This window comes from Tachypleus tridentatus, chromosome 10, assembly GCF_004210375.1.
Source record: "Tachypleus tridentatus isolate NWPU-2018 chromosome 10, ASM421037v1, whole genome shotgun sequence".
NCBI lineage: Eukaryota > Metazoa > Arthropoda > Merostomata > Xiphosura > Limulidae > Tachypleus > Tachypleus tridentatus.
Window position 1 is genome coordinate 57248720 of NC_134834.1, and position 23577 is coordinate 57272296.

Consider the following 23577-nt stretch of genomic DNA (forward strand, 5'->3'; position numbering starts at 1 on the left):
AAGTAGAATCTTAATTACAGTTCCAGCTGAAGGTTAACACATTTCCATATACATTGAACTCTCACCAAGCTTAAAAGTACATAAGATGGGCGGTAAGAATGGATGTAACTCATGATATCTTGTTCGTTTAATTCTGAATTTAATCATCTGAGCGTAGGGATAACTCCTGATTGAACACATGAATGTTTCATTTTAATAACAAAAATTATGTATGAACTGCTCAGTATTATGTACTTCGTTATGTTTAAAGAATTATGAGACATAACATTGTTGACTGTAATTTCACTTTATGTTTTGTGCTTAGCTTGTGGTGAGATTTACAATGTGTTTCATTTACGTTTCTCCAGATGCATGCTACCTCTACACATACATTAGCATGTAACACTAGATCTAACACAACAATTTCAAATTATCTCTGTATGCTCTAAGTAAATAATAAATTAAAAACAATGCTTAATTTGAAACTATGAATGTAAGTCTGTTTATCTTGACTATGAAAGTGCGCTGCACACACAGCAGTGTTAGAAAAAGAGAATGAGTAATTTTAAATTACCAAGTAAAATAATTACTCCTAAGCAAATGTTTTATTAATTGATAATTTTTAGCCAAATAATGAGTTGTTTATTTTCTATAGGCGCGAGTAAAATATATTACAATGTTTGGTGACATCTCAAACAGGAAATGTTGTTGAATAAATTTTATTTTCATTTATTTAGACGTTCAAGTACTTCTGAATGATAATATGAAAGTGATCGAAAACGCTGTTGTAAATAGCACAACATTTTTAAAACATTAAACTCGGCGCAAAAAGGTATAAAAGTATGTATGTGTGTTTCAGTTAAAATACTTATTAATATCATAAGCCAATGGACGTAAAAAAGTGAGCGCTAGACGACCCACTATATTACATACATGTGTGTATATATATAACATTTTTATGAATATCATGTAAAATACAGGGTTAGATATTTTCAACCATATCAGTAACGCTAAACAAGCTAGCACTGAACTAGTTATGTTAAACCGTGTACATTTGTTAAGGTTCAAAGGCACTTTTTAATGTAAGATTGAGACATTCAAAATAAGTAATTTTTCACATATATAACATAACATTCCTAAAACTGACTACTTCCGTTGTATATTATAACAATATATAATACACATAATAAATTTGTTACAACAGAAGTTCGTTTTATATTTGTAAAAACCATATACGTAATATTGGCAAATACTTACAATACTAACAAATATATCTTATAAAAGGTATGTAAAAGATCGGCTAAGCGCCATATCTTTAGAAAGGTTGAAGGGAGGGTATTTTCGAAGATAACAATGCACTGTATCATGTTCAGGCCTGGAGCGATGAAAACTAAAGTTTCTTCTACTCTGTAGACCCCAGTGAACAGTGCATGAGCCATTCAGTTCACCTAGATAGATAAGTCAGATTCTATTTTGAAGCGTTCCTGGAAATAAGTAACAGCTGCCGTGTTCCTTATCAGCATATCTACATCAGCTGTCTTGAAGAAGATAATGTTTTTGTACTTGGGGTAAATAGATTCTGGTTTCTAGGCCTGCAGCACAAGGTGTCTCCTTCTAAACAACTTATTTCCCAGGAACGATTCCACTATTTTTGCTCCTTGATCTGTAATTTGACCTCTTCTTTCTCTTTCTTGTGATGTATTGCTGTATTTCAAGGTAAAAGCCTTGTTTCACTTGACATGTTGTTCCAATGTCTTTGGACAATTAATCCTGACTGGCAAGTATATTATATTTAACATTCCTCTCCTGAGCAAAAGCGTTGCTCATACTTTCGCACCTTACTCCAGCCTGTTCTCACCTTAATGTTTTACTACCGTTTATGTTTATAATTTTAATTCCCCATATGATGACTGTGTTTTTGTACAACATTTTTCTTCGTCAGTAAATTTCAGAAATTTGCGCTGAGCTTCAGAAGAGCTATCTGCACTAGCCGACCCTAATGTAGCAGTTTAAGAACTGAGGAAAGTTAGCTAGTCATCACTACCCACCGCCAAAACTTGGTCTACTCTTTTACCAATAAATAGTGGGATTGAACGACACAATATAACGTCCCTTGCTGAAAGGGAACAGCATGTTTTGTTTGACGGGGACTCGAGCCCGCAAACCTTAAATTACGAGTTGAGCGCCCATAACCACCATAAATGGCCATGACGGACCTGCTGCAACGGACCGCGAATCAACAATAATAAGATTCACGGGACGGGAATACTAAACTTGAGTGACACCCGCCCGGATCATGTGTACAACATGAAATAATAAATTTTTGAAATAAAATTTCATAGGTATGCGATAATGGAAAATAATAACAAACCGGGAAGAAAAACAGTAGTAACTTTTCCAAATTATACACACACATGTACAGATAGGTAGATAGCCTGATTAAATATTCGAATTATGTTTACATTTTCTAACGTTTAATAAAATTCTAGCTCAAACGAGCTTAAACAACAAAAATATTACCATTATAAAAAAACAAAAAACAAAACTTGATGTGATCTGTAATCCTGTCCTAGTAACATAATTCAAATCTGGAAGATAAGCGGATATGTCAATCACTCTTCTGTAAAGCGAAGCACATCTGACAGTAAGAATGACTCTTGTGTTGCAACGAAGTTAACGAGTTAGGGTAGATTCTTCAGAGAAAAGTATTCCCAGTTTAGGCCAAATTTAAGATTTTCTTTTTTTTTCACCTTCCTTTTCGAAACTGAGCGGAACGAGTGAAATGACTTATGCGAATTAATTTCCATGTTATGACGATAAATTATAGAACATCCTGAAGCAAGCTTATTATTTCCAGTAGTTCCAACCAGTAAACTGCTTAAAGAATACGTTGCAGAACGGCTTAGAATAACAAGATGAAATTAATTTTCCCATCTTCAGAGCTTTCTGTTCATTTTTAGTATTATACAAAGGAACATTGCATTTCGGTAATTGTTTTATATAGGAGAAAGAACAAGATAAAAAGGAAATTGCTCAGGCAATTTTTTCATTTAAAAAAAGTTGGAACCCAAATAAACTTTTTCATGATTTATCTTTTGTCTGTTGAATCAAGAACCATTGATATCGTACGACTACATCTTTATGCACACAAAAATTTGCTTTTTCGGAGTTTAAGCACAAAGCTACACAATAAGCTATTTATTCTCTGCCTGCCACGGGTATCAAAACCGGACTTATAATGATGTAAGTCTGCAGATATTCCACTGTGCTATCTGGTGGGGGGCACACAAGAAGCCAACTTCTAGGCAGTATTCCCAGATTCGGTTAAAATATTTAACAGCTTAGAAAAAACAAACAAACAAGTTAACTCATTTTGTAAGAAAATTAATAAATTTAGAACGTTTGTTTTTTTGTCTCGAATAATTCTACAAAGCTACACGATAACCATCCCCAGTGTTGAGACAGACCAGAGAAAAGGAAACTGTACAACACCGTCCATCACTACTTTAAACGACTAGGAGGTTTGGACTGTTGCTGTTATAACGCGGGCACCGTCTCAAAGTTTTGAATACAGTTGTGCGGCAACAGAATACGAACCGTGGGCCTTCTAATTCCAAAATATGGTACATTAATCGCTAGGTTATACCCGCCTCACATCTGCGTGAACATAATAATATTAACTAGATAAATATACTGGTTCAATTAATGAGTAGTAAGTAAAAATAAGTATTTTCTTAATGGTTGAAATACTTAGTCAACTCGGCGGGAAAAAAGTGAATAATACATAGAAAAATACAAGGTAAAATTATTTCATAAACAAAACTATATCAGAAATTTACATAATTTATTAGAAAATTAATGTGTTTCTTTTTTTGTTTTGCGCAAAGTTGCACAATAAGCTAATTTCGCTCTGTAATTTGCATGAATCGAGAGTCAAATTTTGGTATTATGAGCTATCAAACTTACACGAAGTGCGATGAGTATAGAGAAATACATATGGTAAACTTTTCAATGACATTAGCGTCATAGATTGTTTGCTTTGTCTCAGTGCAATGCTGCTCAAGAGGCCATCAACACTTACGTTCTGGTACTCGAACTTTGAATTATAGTAATCTCAACTTCATATAGACGATCGCCTGACATGACGTGGTGGTTAGAGCGATCGGTTCGCAATCTTAGAGCCGCTGGTTCGAATCTCCTCGCAGCAAATGTTCGCCCTTTCAGCCACGATAGTGTTATGATGTGACGATGAATCGCAATTTTTATCGATAAAACGTAGCCCAAGAGTTGAGTGGCTAATGGTGATTATCTGCATTCTTTATAGTCTATCATTTCAAAACTAGTGAACGTTAACGTAAGAAATTCAAGAAAGACAATCAAATAATTTACTGGAGACGAATTTCACAGACTTCTGGAGAAACGTTGATGGTATTTTATTCCTCTTTTAAGCAGTGTTATCACATTTTTGTATCTTCAGAATCTAACGCATTGTAAATGCAATTATTTCTATATTTAGAATAAACAGACACTCTTTTCAGAGCCTTTCTGAGCCCCACTTTTATAATGTATTTAAGTCTCAATAGTTTTCCTAACTTAAGCACTTCATTACTTTTCTAAATATTAAATACTCAGGTTGGCAGATCTGAGCTTATTCTACGTCGACTTAATGTATTAGTATTTATTATTAAATAAAAACGTTGAGGGTTGTAGACGTCCGTAACTATTTAATATTCGCCGTTTTTTAAGAATTAATTTAGCGATATTGATATCAATATCACTACAGACGTTTCTTCAGATATCTTTACTAGTTGTTATGTTTTAATCACACATCGTGACGTACACTTGTATGTCTGTATAGTTTAAGGGTATGTTCACTTATATTTGTATTTATTTGATATATGTCATCTTCAGGAAGCCTTACACTCTATTCCGATTTGTTTTGTTTTTAAAGTTTTGTTTTTAAAGATTCATGCTTTCACTGTAAAAAGAGATTTCAAAGTATCGTTTGATTACGTTTGTATAATCTGAATAATCCTCTCGGTATTTCTTGGCTCGTATTTGTATATTTTTAACATTTTCCAACAATATTACATTTCTGGTAACGTTTAATTTACATGTGTTCTGTTTATGAGATTTTACGGTATTTCCTGGCTAATATTTGTACTATTTACTAGTTATTTATAGTGTATCTTTTTAAGTTCGTGTTGTTTCAGTTTTTGAAATATTGTTCGAGAAACATTTCCAGTGTTGGAAAAGTTTTCAATGTTTCCAGTTTTGTTTTTATTATATGCGACATTTCCAAGACCCATACAAAAAGGTGTAAACCGAAATGTCGAGTGAATAAAAAACATTCCTTTGCAGTTGTTTTTTGTCGTCTTTGAAAATAATTTCATCTTTCAATCAACACTGAGAGACGCTGGTTAGAATCCCTGTCGCATCAAACGTTCTTGTTCTTTCAGACGTGAGGGCGTTATACGTTATAATGTGACAGTGAATTCCACTATTTGTTGGTAAAAGAGTAGCCCAAGAATTGCCGGTGAGTGTTGATGACTAGTTGCCTTCCCTCTCGACTTACACTGCTAAATAAAGACGGCTAGCGCAGATAGCCCTCGTATAGCTTTGCGCGAAATTAAAGAACTAAAAAAACAAACAGTCATCACTGAAAATATTAAAAAATAATAAAAAATATTCACTATCACTTAATTTTTCATGTGCTGTTAAATAACCTTAACAAAATCTCCCGATTTAGGTTTTTAACGCTTGAAAAAATTTTTTTCACACATTTTCGAAGAATTTTCACTAACACTATTTTGCCATTCAACTTTAAAACAGTTTTCACGATATTTCTGAACGATATTTTGTAGTGTTTGAAGGCTATCTACTAACACCTGCTTGTGCCATTCTACTTTGAACAGTTTTCATAACATTACAGGATGTTATTTGTATTGTACGAGTTTCACGGGTACTTGATTTTTCACGTCTACTGTTCAATAGTTTTTGAACACTCTATTCTGATTTTTTCTTCCTCCAAAACGTGTGCTACGATAATATGAAAAATTTGTTATTGTTTTGAATAAATCTTGGTTATCTTTTATACACACACACACACACCCCAAGAAAAAAGTGCGCTCCTCACTAGTATAGTTGTAAGTCTACAGATTTACAGCGCTCCCATCAGGGGTTGTATTCCTTTGGTGGGATCAGCAGATAGTACGACGTGGCTTTGCTATAAGAAAACATATATAAACACGTGTATTTTAAAAATTGCCAAATTTTCGGTCAATTAGTTTTACTGTTTTAAGATATTGTAAAAAAATCGTTAAAATATTGAAAACGAATAGTTTATTTTATTATTTATTATGAATAATGACGGGTTATGGTTGTTAACAGTTAATCATATCTATTGCTTCTTCATTCTATTATTTGGCACTATTATCAATACTAAAAAATTATCGTCGTGATTTCATTTTGGTGCGAAATTCCACTAATCTAAGGTAGATTTTCATAAGGCCCTTTGTGTAGATTTGTGCTTACAAACAAAACTAACTGACCGTCGTAATTTTTTGTGTAGTTTCGATTTATTTACAGTTTCATAGGAAAACTTAAATGTTTTCTTAATATACTCATATTTATTCAAAATTATGATAAGAATTGGAGAAATGATGTTAGCTATTAGTCTATTTTGTCGGCAAGCTGAGAAGTGGATTATTGTTCTAACATGATTGCTAAAATATTGTCTTTGAAATATGCCCAAGGTTTTAACTTAAGTTATATGACAGTGTTGATTTATTCAACACCATACCTTAAAATCTAAATGCGATGATGTTTAGGGCAACATATGCTCAAGTATGGATAATTTCTGTAGATTGTTCGTCATTGAGTTATGGCATGTCTTTTAGTTGTTTACTTGCTACTACATGACTCCAATAATAGGCTTGTTTTGTTTGTTGGATTTCGCTAAAAGATACACAAGTGGTGTTTCCAACAGCCGTTTCTAAACAGACTAGAGAGAGGACGGCTTGTAAACATAACCACTTGCCGCCAATTCTAGAGTTGATCTTACCAGATCAAACTATTAGATTTGACTGTTATTCTCACAACGCATCCACGACCCCAAAGAGCGGAGCGAAAGTATACTGTTTTGCGTGTATGCGGTAACAGGACGAGAACAACTGAACCTCGAATCTTAATTCATACACGTTTTACTTGTTGAAGTGACCAGTTATTATTTTTAAAAAAATGCTAATACGTCTACTGTGTAGGTCAGCAAATATTGCAGAAGTTTTAGCGTAGATTTGTATTATCAGTTGAAAGTACAAGTATATTTTGTTATACACACACACATACATAAACGTCTTGTATTCTTCATTTTTAACAGATGCTCGAAGTAAATAATATGTCGTAATCTAACTTTTGTATGTTTTTAATGATTACTTAGAGTTACATGTGTGTGTACAGCTATCACAACAAAATAAGTTTAGTGAAAAACCAGCAACATATGGACGATGACATTTAGTAAAAAAACAAAAAAACAATAAAGAAACAAACTTTATCAACAAATATCTTCTTAAACATATACATAAAAGGTCTGACTGCTAACATTAACCTTTCATGAAGGCCGATTTACTGAGATTATTATCTCCAAACTAGACTATCGTGGGTTTACGATCGAAAATGTCGTCAAACAGCAAGGATACTCAACTGAAGAAACAATGCATTCTATTTTTTTATGATTAAAAAAGAAAGGACAATGTATTTAATGTATGTATGTATTCATTATCAGGTTGATTTTCATTGTAATGTTCGTAAGTATCTTGACTGACCTAATAGGAAGTCAATGTTAAAATTTAAACTCATCGACATGCTGAATAGAATGGTTTATCGTCCTCTGCAAAAATGCTGAGAAATTCTAGCTCGTAATTTACTAATTGATAGCGCGTAAGCTCTATATGTAAATATTTATAAAATAAAACATAATTCCTATACAAATATTTATCATGACACTTAAACTGTCCTGAGTTTGTTAAAACTATCATTAAGCCACAGAATCACACCACATTGCTATAGCAATATACAACGGTTTTGTCTTCAAAGCATAACCTTAAACCAGTTATCGCATGGGACTAGACCTGTTTCTGATGGTACAAGTTCATGGACGTCTGGAAATCCATACAACTGGTTGCTAGCTTAATGGTGTCAGTTTGCTTAGTCTGTAGTTAATGCTACTTTATTAAATGAAGCACGCTGTGCATGTGGGGTCTCGACCTCTGGTGGGAGAAGAAAAGTGCGAGTACGGGAATCTGATTCCACTAGTCAGTTAGTTGGTTAGTGGTGAAACAAAAAGTTGATTTGAGGCTCGTGAATCTTACTCTTTTTTTTTTTTTTCTAATGAAAGAGAATTCTATGGTGTACAGACAGGTGTCATGTTGCTAAACTTGTTGCGCTAATCTTATGCTCATTTTATTACCATCTTTGGCTCAACTATAATTTGATGCTTGCAGAACCTGTGGGAACAATATTTGGTTTATGGGTGTGTAAATGGAAAACCAAAGGTTAACGAAACTAATCCAAAATATGCATTATGGCTTGTTGAAATGATTCATGCTGAGCGATAACAAGAAGTAAACAGTTTAGCTATCGGAAAATGCAAAATTAGTTTTATATTCTGAAAGTATTGAGCGTATAAAGTATAAAGTATTTATACGTGTATAAAAGATATACGTGAGTGGAAATATCATTTAATAGTTAGAGCTTTAAACAACCTTTTAGATCACCAACGATGTAATTAATCATTTATATATAACGTTTTTGCCATGTTAGTTTAGCAAAACATACGTTTGTGATAAGTATGCCGGAAGATAAATCTAATGATTTCTGGTTCGAGTCCCGTTGTCCCAAAAACAACTATCAATACTGGGACGGTGGGAATGAGTGCTGTTGACTAGCTGCTTCCCCTCAGTATCTTAGTTAAAAATAATCCTTTTATTTCTTTGTACAAAAGTTATGAACGAACAAAGAATCATATCGATTTACACGTTCGAATGGTCTTTTGTGTCAACTTTTAAAACATCGAAGTAGTCTTGTAATTAAATGTTATGACATGTGTATCGTTGCTCCTAAGCGAAGACAATTCTATATAAATATCACCTTCGCAGAACGATAGTTCTAGAGTGATTTTTATTTATTTATTCAGTCTGCTAGTGGATCAACGCTGATCTTTCTGACTTATAACACTAGAATTCGAGGTTCGAGTCTTAACATTCGACAGAGCGAAAACAGGCCATTACGGAACTTTGCGATAAAAATCCAAATAACAGCTTTTTAATTTCTTCAGAATTTGAATCCGCTAATTGATTTTTTTTTTTTTTTTGCTGAAGCGCAAACGTGTGATACTTTAAAGGCAATAATAACTGTAATAGTGAATTACAATATTGGATTAAATATTTGTGATTATATATTTCATGACTTCAATTAAATTAAGTATAGTAGCTATAAAGCCTGTATGAGTATTTGAAACACATGGGCGAAGTGTTTTCTGTAAACGCATGAGTTATCTTTGTAAGAGCGTTCGACTCTTTATTAAACAACTCTATAAAGCGCCACTGAAATAAGTCATCAGTATTATTCCTATAAATTTATATTACTGGATGTGTCCTGTCATAACTATTAATCCTATAAATTTTTATTAATGAATGTATCCTGACGTCTGTGCTTAATATTGTGAAACTAGTGCTACTTAAAAATATCAAAATCAGATTAAGGTTCCCATTACGCAAACTAGATCACTGAATCCTGTTTCAGACGATTATAAATTAAGGCATTTTCAGTTATCATTTTCACTTCTTGAGAAATACCGTAAGTAGGTTATCGTAATTAATAGTGCACTCTGACAACAGAAAATTGAGTGGGCTGAAGAACATGGAACAAGATTTGTTTTTCACGTAGGTGTTTATTCTACGCCCAACCGAGAGATGGAAACAAAAATAGTATGAAGGGTGTGTTGACAGTATTCCATTAAAAGTGTTCGCTTTTTTGTAGTTTTGTCCATTCTCCACGTCAGGTTCTCCCCCTTGTGACTATGTATTGCGTAGGATACCTACAGCGTAATGTAGTTCCAACGATAGCGAATCGCGGGCTTCCCACACGACTTTTACTTTAGGTGAGCGAAATGTAAATCAGGAGCATCATCATTCTCTAATGCTAGTATCACCTGATGGTTCAATCTGAAGTTAGTATAAAATTAATAAGAAACTTATACTCAGCTTCTCGGAAAGAGCAGTTTTGTGTTGACGATGTAAAAATACTTCAGGACTTGAGAGATACAAATTGCTACTCTTACAACTGTTGAAATTTCTTAATAAAGAAACTTAGGAAATTTGGTCGCGTACTTTAAGAAATCTACAAATAATTTACGATGTTCGCTGTATAAGTCGTAGACAAAAGCAATTGACTGATGAAAATTATTTTAATATAGGATTTATCCTTACAGGATAACGTTTAGTAAGCGACCTAGTAATAGCGAAACTTTGTCTCAGGGATATTTTTATCGAAAGAGAAATTTCTCAAACAATAATCTAATTTATATAAGCGTTTACACTCACTGAGACTTAAACATGATAGTTTTAAGTCTTCACAGTTATTTTTATTTATATATCTAAACTATAAAGAGTTAAAAGTACTTTATACAAGCGATTTACTTATAATAATACTCTGCTGCAGATACGAACCACAACAATTTTAGCTTCTATGTATTGGATATCGGTGAATTTTCGATCTTTTGGAGATAAAATATCACTATGAGCAGATTTGTAGGAGAAACGTTACAATCTTTTTTCTAGGAGGGATTGTTAAGTGATGTATAGCAATAATGACCGACGAAGCAAATGAGCAACACAAAATAGAAAACACTCTCTTCTCCCGCAACTGATGCTCTCAATATATCATTTTAAAGTGCTTTCTTGCATATCTAATCAAGATTTATAAAAGTGCCATGTGCTGGTCCTTGGAGACATTTTAAATATCTATTGTTATTACATCTGTAGGGTTTCTGATATGTACAGTCATATCATACAATATTTCAAAGGTGGGAGCCTTCTGCGTTATCCGTGGAAATGACAAAACGTAAATATCACATGGTTTAGGACTACAGAATCTGAAATTACACCCCAAGCCCAACCAGAACAATGTCATTATCTACAAACTGATGGTTATAATTACACACACACACATAAAAAACTAAAGCACTGCAATAAGTTAAGGCAAAACTCATGGAACCGATAACAACATAATACGTAAAGAGATAAGTTGACGAAATCTCACAAGCTTCCAGCCATACCTCATAATTAACGGCTGTTTTATTAAGAAAAACTACAACCACATCAATCCAATTAAACCACATATCTGTCACGTCTCTTTACGTAGCTCTGGCGGATTTGTAGCTTTGTTCTGCTTAAACGTGGTCTCGGATTTTTTAAAAATTTATCACACTGTGTAGTTTATGACTGACCTCACTTCCTTTCGTTATAATGAAAATGTCTCTGTTGGGTAATAATAGTACATGCTATGGCTAAAGTTAGTTCCAAGGTCATCGTGTGACCTTGAAGATCGTTTTATAAACTATATCTACATTAAGTATTACATTACAGATCATTAGTTAGTAAATAATTGAAAAAAAGATTCAATGAACACAGTTATCTGCATTAACTGCTGGATTCATTTTCTGCTCCGATCTACGTAGATAGCTTGTTTTCATCAAGAGATGCCGATAATTATAAAATTAAAATAAAACTTATTTTGTTTACTAAGTTTCCTGTGAAATTCATTGTAGCTGTTTTGAATTTAAATCTAGAGAAAATACTGAATATCTTGGTTCCAAAAGCAAAGAGATATGTCACTGCAAGACGTATGTTTGACATAGTACACGTATTGTAACTAGCTGTGTAATATGGTAAATAAAATTTCAAAGTATTGACATCTCATGAGTGAAAACGATATTTTTAAGTACAAAAGCACAATGCTTTCAAGACAGTTCAGCTCTTTATTAACTCTGCAAAGTTTTCCAGAAAATTGCTAGCTTTATCTTCTGGTTAAATTGTATTATTCAACAACGTTAATCAAAATTCCATTCTAATGTAAAAAATACGTTCTTCTTGATATCTGGAAGATTAGCTAGGCCATAGTTTATAATCATGGTAAATATTTTAGTAGATGTTGCAAACTCTCTTTGTTAACCTGAAGATGACCTAAGAAAGTCAAAACGTTGTTCTGTACTTTATTTTAATTAAAGTTTTAATAGCCATATCAACCGTCTTGAGAATACAATTTTTAATTCAAGTTTGTTTCTCGTCATTAAGAAGGCTCCAAGTTGTTGTTTTTTTAAATTTAATGATTTATAATTATAATGATATATGAAACTTTGGTCATTATTGAAAATGTAGGGCAGCTTAAGAGTCTGTTAACATCTCAATTAAAGGTTAATAAATATAATTTTATACAAATAACGTAAAACTGCTAGTTAACATGTATTTACAAATCTCTTGGCCTCGAAACTCCGTTTAGTTTTGTTTCTTTTGAATTTCGCACAAAGCTATTCGAGGGCTATCTGTGCTAGCCGTCCCTAATTTAGCAGTGTAAGACTAGAGGGAAGGAAGCTAGTCATCGCCACCCACCGCCAACTCTTGGGCTACTCTTCTACCAACGAATAGTGGGATTGACCGTCACATTATAACGCCCCCACGGCTGAAAGGGCGAGCATGTTTGGCACGACGGGGATGCGAACCCGCGACCCTCAGATTACGAGTCGCACGCTTTAACACGCTTGGCCATGCCGGGCCGCTCCGTTTAGTCTTCCATAATTTGTTTCGAATGGTTTACATCGGTGGAGGTCTGTCTTGTTCAAATTATTTATTTTTAAGCAATTTATCAAGGCCAACAGAGGGCTAAGATTTAGTTCGTTTTTCTGAAGCACAAAATTGAGCTTACTTCTGATGTCGAACCCTTAATGTTAGTGTTTTCAGCCCTCTACTTGCTGCTAAGCTTACAAGATATCTTTTCCTTTGTCATAACTTACAAACTCGTTCTTATAGTCTCGAAGATCTTGTTCCCTTGTTTATTTGTCATCATGCACAAAACTACAAAATGAACTGCATGTTCTCTGTCAACCGCGGGTATCAAAACCCGAATTTTAGCATTGTAAGTTTTGACACTTACTGTTGTGTTACCAGTAGAAGGACGTCTCGGTGACCGTATCAATAAGACCAAGATACTTTAAACAAAAATGAAAGAAAACTGATTATTTGTATTATATTACATTAGTTATATATCGCGAATGACACAGATTATATAAAATTAAGTCTGATTCTTTCTTTGTATTTATTCTGATTTCATCTTTATACATATTAAACTTGACTAACATAAAACATGGTTCTCGTTCCTTTTAGTGGCACATCTCTAAATACAACAAGTCAATAACGGTACAACGCACCTAAAACTTTGCTTTTCATATTATAACTATTTCTGGAGTTTACGTATTACTTTGAATAGCAATTCATTGGTAGAATTCATAATATGTTTCTCCAAGAATATAATTTATATCCTATCATTGATGTTGACCCATTTGAAAGGAACATTTTGACACATATATTTTCTGCAATATTGAAACCAATCATAAAAAAAAAGAGTGCAAGTTCTATGGTATCACGAATATTGATATACTTAAAAAAAACATCATAACATAAATCTTTTCTGTAATACTGATACCACTCAGAAGGACAATAGTGTAAGTTCTATGCTAATATACTGACACCACCTGAAAGGATTGTTGCTCATTTTTAGCGCAAAATATACAATGGGCTACCGTCTTCTGTCCACTGAGAGGGATCGAACTCATGATTTTAGCGTTGTATGCCCATAAACTTACTGCGGTCCCACCGTGGGACAACCTGGAGGTAATAAGATACGTTACCTGCTATTTGTGATATTGATACCATCTATGAGAAACAGTAAGATATATTTTATCCGTTACGTTGAGTCCACCTCTAATAGCATTATTAATTATGAAAATGCACTGGCCCTTCTTTTAGAACTTTCTAGCAGTTGTAATAGATAATGATTTTTATTAAGATTATGTGTATATAAGTTTTTATTTACAGCTATTAAATAACAGGGTTCTGTCTGAATAACATTTTACTAGGCCTCATTCCTTTGAAAAGATGTAGGCGTTGAGGAAAACGCCCATTTGCTGAAAATATTTTAACGTGTTCCAAAATATTTTTCATTGGAAATGACAATTAAATAACAGCTGTATTGTAGGTATATATCTTTAAAAAAAAAAGATAAATTGACGAAGTTCATGTGTAAACCAGCTGTTAAAAATTTCCTATTTAGCACGCCAACAAGTACAGGGTGGCCCGTAAATCCCTACCCATCTGTATGTTAAAGGGCATTGTGTCTAAACAACGTTACAATACTAATGATGAGTTGAAGGCAGCTGTTACCGCGGCATTTGGAACAATAATCTCTGCTATGTTAAGAGGAAAATGTCTCACAGAACATGGCGTCGCATAATATTATGCAGCGAGAATGAGGGACAGCACACAGATACACTGGTTACATAAGATATATGGATGGGTAGGAACTTACGGGCCACCCTGTATATTGTGGTTATATATATAAGCTAAATAACCGATTATAAATTCATTTCATGCTAAATCAAGCACATTGCACTAGAAGTCACTAGTTTAAAAATTAGTTCGTAATTTCACGTTCATATGTTATTGAAATAAATATATATACATTGTTCATGATATTTTTATATAATTATTCTTAAGCTGTACAGAAAAATAAACAAAATATTGTGAACAAAATAATTTCATGAGAAATGCTTCAATCGCACTATTTTGTTCGAAACACCTTGTCATTAAACTTAACAGGAAATGGTTTACGTAACTAAAAATAAATGTCCGGTATTAAAGACATGTGTCAAACAGTATTTACAATTGCAATGACACATTATTCACACGTGAACAGAACGGACTGGTCAAAGGTCCCTTATAGGGTTTAGGCATACCCTAATTCAGAATTGCTGACAAAAGGGAGGATAACACCTTATAAACACTCACAGCTTACACAGTTATTCCTAACTAAGTAGCAAGACAGACATGATTAAAACACTTTCTGACAGCGGCAGATCACGGTTAGAACCTTAGATCTTCTAGTTCATAGGTTGGCACGCTAATCACTAAGCTATGTCCTGTGAAATATAATGCAAACACATCACACTCAATACAGTACGTGTAAATTACACTTCCATGTTCTGTTATAGAAAATCACAGAGCATTCCTACATAATCCATTGCTGTAGTACCATTCTGGGATACAATAGATACAGAGACGATATTTATCAGTTATTTAAACAGAAACAGTTTCGTTGTGAACTAGGTTATATTGGTAAGGTGTAAATTGTTAGCCATAATTAGGTTTACGACACTTATTAACATCACATTATTTATTTATTTCACTACCAGATTTAGTAGCAAATTAGTTAAGATTTTACCATGGGTATGATCCAGTGGCATATTTTTCGTTTTGTCGCGTTTATCAGCGTTGGAAATTTAAAAAAAAAAAAAAAGAGTTTTAGTCAAAATAAAAATATTCGAATCTCGTCCATTATTAGCAAAAATATATAATCACTGCAGTTTTGAAAAAGCAGTAAAGCAAGATGTTACTTACATGAGATATAGCCATCGTTGACCACAATGACTGTACTACAGTGGAACCCCTCTAAGCGGCCACCCCTCAGATTCGGTCACCCCTTGAAAGCGGTCATTCACTCACAGTTCCTTTTTTTGTTTACGTAATTCCTAATTTTGTACAGTGGAACCCCTCTCATCAGGCCAGCATGTCTCAGTCCCAAAGTTGGTTGCTTTAGAGGGGTGCCACTATAGTACGATTATATATATCATCTATGATGATTGGTGAGGCAAAGACAGTTCAAATCCAAACTTATTATGGTAGTCGTTTTGGTTTTAAAAACCTTCGTGGAAAAACCCAAAAAGCAAACCAGGAAAGCTCAGAAACTGTTGTTTCTCTTCAGCCCCAAACGTGTTCATTGGTTAGACATAATTTGAGAGGAGATACTATATAAGAAAATTGGTAGTGCTGAACAAATGCATAAACCTATAATAGTGTGTTAAATACCTTGGAAGTATATCGTTCACATTTGCGGTGCAAAGTAGAATAGTAAATGCTATATGACACTAATAAAGTACTATTTATTATGCAAAATGGTAACATATTTTTAGCTACGTATTTCTCATGAGGACCCCCGCTAGTACAGCGGTAACTCTCCGGACTTACAACGCTAAAATCAGGGGTTCGATATTCCCCTCGATTGGCTCAGCAGATAGCCCGATGTAGCTTTGCTATATAAGAAAAACACATTCTCATGATGATTTTGAATATTTGTATATGTTTTTGTTAATTTTATCCAAGTATGTATACATACATAACATATACAAATCTGATAAGCCAAAACCTTCGGCCAGGCTTCGCCACTGGTAGTATCACCAAGAAACAAACTTGGAATTTGATTGCGGAAATTAAAGAAAACAAAGTAGTAATGATGAAGACTCCACAGGTTGTTGTTTTTTAAACAAAATATTAAGTATAGATGAATATATGGCTACCAATGTATCAACGAATATTAACTATATGTTAAAAATGTTAGATTGCTAGTACCGCAATTGTGAGCAGCCTCATTCGAAATGCTATTATAAAATACTGTATTAAGCTGAAACATCAGGTAGTCTATTGGGTTTTGATATCGATTTTATACAAACGAAAATCTTTGTCATTTTTTAGTGAAGCGCACAGTGTAGCTAATAACACCCTTCTCTGGATAGAATGAAGCGAAAATTTTGAATGTATTTCAATTATTACTTATTTTTAACTTATTACTAGATGTGATTTCTTTGGTTTCTCTGCCATTTCATTATAGCTATCCATAATTTTCAAATGATAGAAGATATTTAGCTAGTCAGTAATACCCACCGTCAACTCTGAAACTATATTTTCCTGACTGAATGGTAAGATTTAAAGGTACATCTTATTGGAAACTTACACTGAAGTGAGCTTTTGTGCAGCAATGGGCTATGTGCCCTTGAATTTATAATCCATCTAAGTGTTATGGTAAGAAGTAACTTCAGTTTTGGTAGTTACATACACAGCAGCAACAATATATTTATAAACACTATAGCCCGATGTGACTTTGCTAGAAGAAAATACACACACACGGAAAACACTATATTCAAACTAGAATATACTGACGAATCACCGTTATTAATAAATATTATATGCATTTCCGAAACAACCAATCAATTAAAATCGTTTATTTTCGTAAAATAAAAGATAAAGGAAATATTTTTGTTTGTTTTGGAATTTCGCACAAAGCTACTCGAGGGCTATCTGTGCTAGCCGTCCCTAATTTAGCAGTGTAAGACTAGAGGGAAGGCAGCTAGTCATCACCACCCACCGCCAACTCTTGGGCTACTCTTTTACCAGCGAATAGTGGGATTGACCGTCACATTATAACGCCCCCACGGCTGGGAGGGCGAGCATGTTTAGCGCGACGCGGGCACGAACCCGCGACCCTCGGATTATGAGTCGCGCGCCTTACGCGCTTGGCCATGCCGGGCCACAAAGGAAATATGAATAATGAATAATTTTGCAATACAGCATAAATAACACACGTATGAATGTTTAAAAAATTGTAGTATTTTAGTATGTTTTCAATACTTTCTCTAATATTATAATTTTATATCGACTATGTATTTTAGAATATAAAAATATGAATGGGAATAACTTCAATATTAGCACATCATTTTATTAAAATAAATAAAAATGTTCACTCATAAAGGTGCAAGTAAACAGACAATGTATAACACAAGCACATGAAATGTGTAAATGTGCATCTTTTAAGCTTATCTTCTTAGTTGTGTTCTATATTCTTATTGGTGGGATTGCACATCCTTCTTTTTAAATTTTATGATATTCAATTTGAATAAGGAGATTTTGTTCCTAGAAAATATTTCATCACAACACGAAATTTTGCGGCGCAGGTTAACAAGATTTGTTGTTTTATGTTTAATTAAAAAAAACAACAACACTAAAGCAAAAACAAAAAAATACACCCAACCTTCGGATGTTTTGTGATATAAATTCCATCAACAGCGATTTGTAATAATTACAAATATGACATTTAATATAATATAAAAAATAACAAACAGCTGTAAAAAAATAGAAAAATTATAAAAGACCGAGATATGATATTAATATTAATTTAGTGAAATTTTCACATTTCAAATGAAGAGAGGTGAAAATAATCGAGATTATTTGGTGAATTTCATTTCATCAGAATTAGTAGTTTTGTTATTAAAGTTTGAAACTTGTCTATATAAATAAATAGTATGATTGTTTGTTTTCATTGTCTTTACAATTGGAAGAAGCAGTTTTCAGTTCTTCTTAAAACTAATGTATTCATAGGAAAGTGTTTTAAATGGCGTATTGTTTTTACCAATACAGATGTCTTTGCAATGTGTAACAGTGTATTTGTTTTGTGTGACTTACAGACGTATAGGATTAGACAAAAGTTATGTTTGTTTGTAGTTAAGCACAAGGTTATACAAAAGGTTACGTGTGCTTTGCCTACCACGGGTATTTAAACCCGGTTTCTTGCGTCGTAAGTCTACAGACATACTGCTGTGTCCCTGTGGTAGACAGAGGGTATTCAGTTTTGACTCTTTTTTATTCGAGAGAAACATGAGAAATCGTGTAATTTAACTAGTGAATAATGGATTAGATTATTTTCTGGATTTCAGTTCTGAACATATTTTTTGTCAAGACAGAGATGATAAAAATTAAAGAAAACTAAGGGTTCGGGTATATTCCTTCTTAATTTTGAACATCTGATCAGAAAAAGCAAATCTTTCAGTAACAACCACAATTAAGGACTATTTCAGATTTAGAATCAAACGGCAAGATTGCTTTCACCCTTATAATGAACTTACAGGTCAAAACGTGTTCATCGAAATCGTGGTGCGAACCTTGGACATTTTGGATATTTGATACGTTAACTATTAAGCCACGACCTGATCCTAATGTAAAGAAAAAAGAAAAGTAATTTCAGAATGAATAGCATAAATAGTTCTACATCCAGAGGGAATAATTACGTCTCCACAAAGGCGTAATATTGCTTTGTCATATATTTTTTCTTTCTGATTTCAGACACTTTTCAGTCGCCCGCCATTCCTTCATTTCTTGGCGGACTAACTTGAAACATGGTAGGATTATACATTAGTCCAATACACTCAGACATCGTTATTATTATTATTACTATTTTGAATTTGGCGTTTTTTTTAATTTAGTGGGTCAAAAGTCAAACTATCCAAAAATATATATTTTGGGATCCTATGCTGTTACATTTACAACAATCAAGATGAAAAACAAAAAAAGGAAACAATTCTCATTAGAGGCTAATTTGAGCAACTGCTCACGTTTTACATCTTACAGTTTTGTACCCTGAGAAAAGCATTTTTATTTTGTTTTTTACTGTTGTATTTTAAGAGTTATTGAATCAATAATATAAGCCTGTTTTTCAATTATTTCTGTCACTTTACGACAACAGTGTATGAGTGACGTTTTATGCTCCTTGTGAGATATATATGTAGATTGGGGATTTTTTATTCCATTATACCTTTCAATTTCGCAAAAATGAAAAAAACTTTTGAATATTTGATATGGCTGTTTTCACTCCAATCTTTTAAAGGCTTGAAACAAGATTTGATAACAAGTACTCATGCTTATTTTATTCACATTGCTTATGAGCAAAAGAACTTCATTTTATAGACGATAATCTTTCTCGAGAGTCCACCATATTTTTCAATTATCTGCTTTGTTGGGTAGGAAAATGCAAAGGTGCTTTTACTACTTGGTGGCGTATTAATTTTGTATTTTTTTAAACAAAATGAATTAATTACAAATATATAATATATACCTAACCTATTGCTGAAAATCGCCATCTGGTGATCATAGTGAATTTATTTTATGCATTTATTGGCTATTCAATAAATGAACTTTATCTCAGCATGCTTTAATGCAATAACATATGCTGAGTCACAAAACGACACATGTTTGATAGGCTATTAAATATTTAGAAATAATAAAGTTTCTGAAGATCGCGAACTTGTTCTGCGCCATCATAATAACCTCGAACTAAACGTAACGAGACATAAAATAACTTTTGAAATTGCTTTTGGTTTTTAGTGCAAAGGACTGAAACAGTTGTGGGAAATAATTCTAATACTGTTTAATGAAATGACAATTTTTTTTTAATTTGTTTGCTTCTTGTCTACATAACCTGTTTTAGTTTGATTGTCAGTAAAATATTAATGCTATAGATGCTGCCATCTGGTAATAGCAACTTGCATTATACATGTGAAAAAATGCTAATTAGTGAAGCTTTGAATTCATATCCCTAGTCATGCACGTTCTCCCAGATTTTGATACTTTTATTATTAGTTATTGCTTTTAAATATTTAATTGATTATTTCAAAAATTGCTGTAAGAGACAAGGTTTCCCCCAGTTAGTGATATTTGTACAGATAATCAGAACCAAGAAACACACTACAGTCTTACAGATCTCCAAGATCCTAACTCAACTGATTAGAATGACTTTGTCAGCTAGGAGCATAGTAAGCGGGTAAGCTCAGGCTACAACAAAAGTGGAGTGAGTTTGATATCGGTCTGGATCGAGTCCTAAGTTTGCACATAATAATATTGAGAAAACTGCGGAATTGAGTTATACGTTTCGTAGATACATCATACTGACAGTATGTGGAGTTCATAATGAAGTGGCCTACGCTGAAGGCACACAGGTTTTAAAAGACTGGTTTGCTGAATTCTGCGCATAACAACTCGAAAGTTATCTGCGCTAATCGTCCCTAATTTAGAAATCATAAACTAAAGGAAAGGAAGCTAATACGCCAGCCACCTCCAACTTTTCGACAACACTTTAGCGAAGAAAAGTAGAAGTGACTATCGCGCTGTAATGTTCCGACGACTGAAAAGTGGTGACAAGGATTCGAAACCTCGACGGGCAGATCACAAGTCGAGTGTCCCCACTATCAGGCTTATTACAAGTCATAGAAATACTTCACCAGCAGAAAAGGGTAAGGTAAAAAATTGAAGAACGACAAAGAAAAAGAAAACACAACTTTATAATAACTCTAGATATAATGCAAGAAAAAAGATATTTTGTGCTCAATTAGACAAAATGTTTACAAAAGAAATGAAAGCACTGTGAGTATGAGCAGTCTATTTGTACTCGTAAAGCATACAAATTGTAAAAAAAAGCTAACTTAATGGGCTAAAATTAGTGTGCTGGATGTTCCAAAAGAGAAGTATAAGAAAATCATCACATTGGTATTCAGCGCCGTTCGGAGATACACCTGTTACTGAGATAATAGGTGTTATTTGTTATTTTACCTTGTTTACTAACCAACCTTTGATCTAGCCGCTGCAAAGTGTAGTGAAGTCTAAGCATGAGCTTGGAGTTCACTGAGAACAGAAGTGTCATAAAAGATCTATAAGACGTATCCTACAGTGTTGACAACATTGTAGAAGATTTTAAAAACAACTTGGTGTACCACTATTAGATAGCTAATGATGTAGTCATCCCAAACGAGAATAATTGTACAATTTCATTGTTTCAGAACAAATACCCTTTTATTTATAGTATGAAATAATTTTGAGAAATACGTGATACAAAATTGTTAACACTGAAACATTTGGTACATTTCAAAATAGTTTAATATAAGGTGACGTGTTAGGTTCTTTAGATCTCAACCATGTGTATTATTTACTTGAATCATACAAAATTAGAAAATTTCGTGAATGATGATTAAAAGTCAGATGAATATATTTTCATTCTTAATTCCGATTAAGTAGTTTACCCGTGTGCCTTTTATTCACAGAATCGATACAAATGATCTAAATCAAACTATTCATAAACCATTTCATACTTCCCTCGTTTAATCAGTTTTACCCCCTTTCGTTTCTAGGTTGGCTAGCTGTCATCTCAAACGATGGACACACAGCTGGTTACTTTACCACTATTGAGCAGGTAGCACGTGCTCGTGTACCTCTCTTCGTTACAAAGAACGATGTTATAGGATACCAACTTCCAGATCCTGGAGACACCGAGAGAAAATCCGGTTACATAAAGGTTTCTGTAAGTAGATCATTATTGAAGTTTATGTTTTTAATGAGAGTAAATTAGAGGAACAAATAGAGGAGGGGGTGCTTAGTGGAACCGCATTTGTCATATTTCGCCCTCAAAAACATGTCTGTGTGTTTTTATAGCAAAGTCACATCGGACTATCTGCTGTGTCCACTGAAGGGAATCGAACCTCTGATTGTAGCATCGTAAATCTCTAGACTTTCCGCCGTCCTAGCGGGAGACCCCTCAAAAAATATGAAAATGTATCCGTGTGTCTATCATTATCAACCGACATAAACCATTTTCGAAAGATAAATGAGAAATAATATTTTGCATAAGACCAACAGATTTCATCAAAATCTAGTTATTTTTTAAAATATGTTTAGAGACAAAATAGTGTGAAAAATCGGTTTCCATATTAACAGAGATTTTTTTGGATTTTAGTGGTCTTGCTGAGACTTTAATCTTTAGCTTTGACCATTCAAAACTAATCATGTAAGTTTAGTCATAATATAAATTTACACCAACTTTTGTCCAAATCCATTTCGCCATTTTCGATAAAAATTTCTGACAAACACTAGAGATGAAAACCCCTCGACTTGATGATGACAAAAGGATAGCCAAACACACACACACACACACACACACACACATGTATACAAACAAATATATGAACCCTCCTTTTCGTTACTTAATCCCTAAGTCTATCCAATAAATTGATCTTACTGACCAAAGTGTTCCAATTATTCTGGTTTTGGATGTTGGTTGTTTCACAATTGTAAAATAGAACAAAACCGAACATACGTTCGGCCAAAATTTCTCTGTTAGCGTACCGAATATACAGTTTCTATTTATGAACACGAAAGTGAAAAATAATTGAAAGATGTGGCTTAGAACTTGATTTTTGAGTCATTTAATATAATAGCTTTTCATTTGTAGAACTGTGGCTTATAATTTTAACAGAAGTTGTGTTATAATTTGGAGTGATACAGATTTCAGTATTGATTCTAAAAACATCTCTTAACCTTCTTCGTTTAATCTTAGAAACTGGTAATATTTAAATAGGCAAGTGAAGCCCCGAAATATAAAAAAAAATTAGTTAATAATAGTCCATGATCTTTTCAAAAAAAACAACAATATAATATTGAAAGAAAGTCAATGATAACTATTAACATACAATATAGATAACATGGCTGCAAATATTTTCCAAAAATTATGTTTTCAAATCTAAGATTAATATGATCTAAGGTCAATTCGTTTTTACTCTTATAACTGTATATAAATATATTCATGGGGGTTAAAATAAAGCTATAGATATGAATTCGA

The 23577-nt window shown here is 33.3% G+C and overlaps 1 protein-coding gene across 1 annotated transcript in view; it reads left to right on the forward strand.

The window, feature by feature from the left end:
- The window catches only part of LOC143229359 (uncharacterized), a 49357-nt gene that overhangs the window by 20149 nt on the left and 5631 nt on the right, over positions 1–23577 (forward strand). The window contains exon 3 of the mRNA XM_076461579.1: positions 22094–22263. Coding sequence (XP_076317694.1) covers positions 22094–22263 — 170 coding nt within the window. The remainder of the gene's footprint in view (positions 1–22093; positions 22264–23577) is intronic.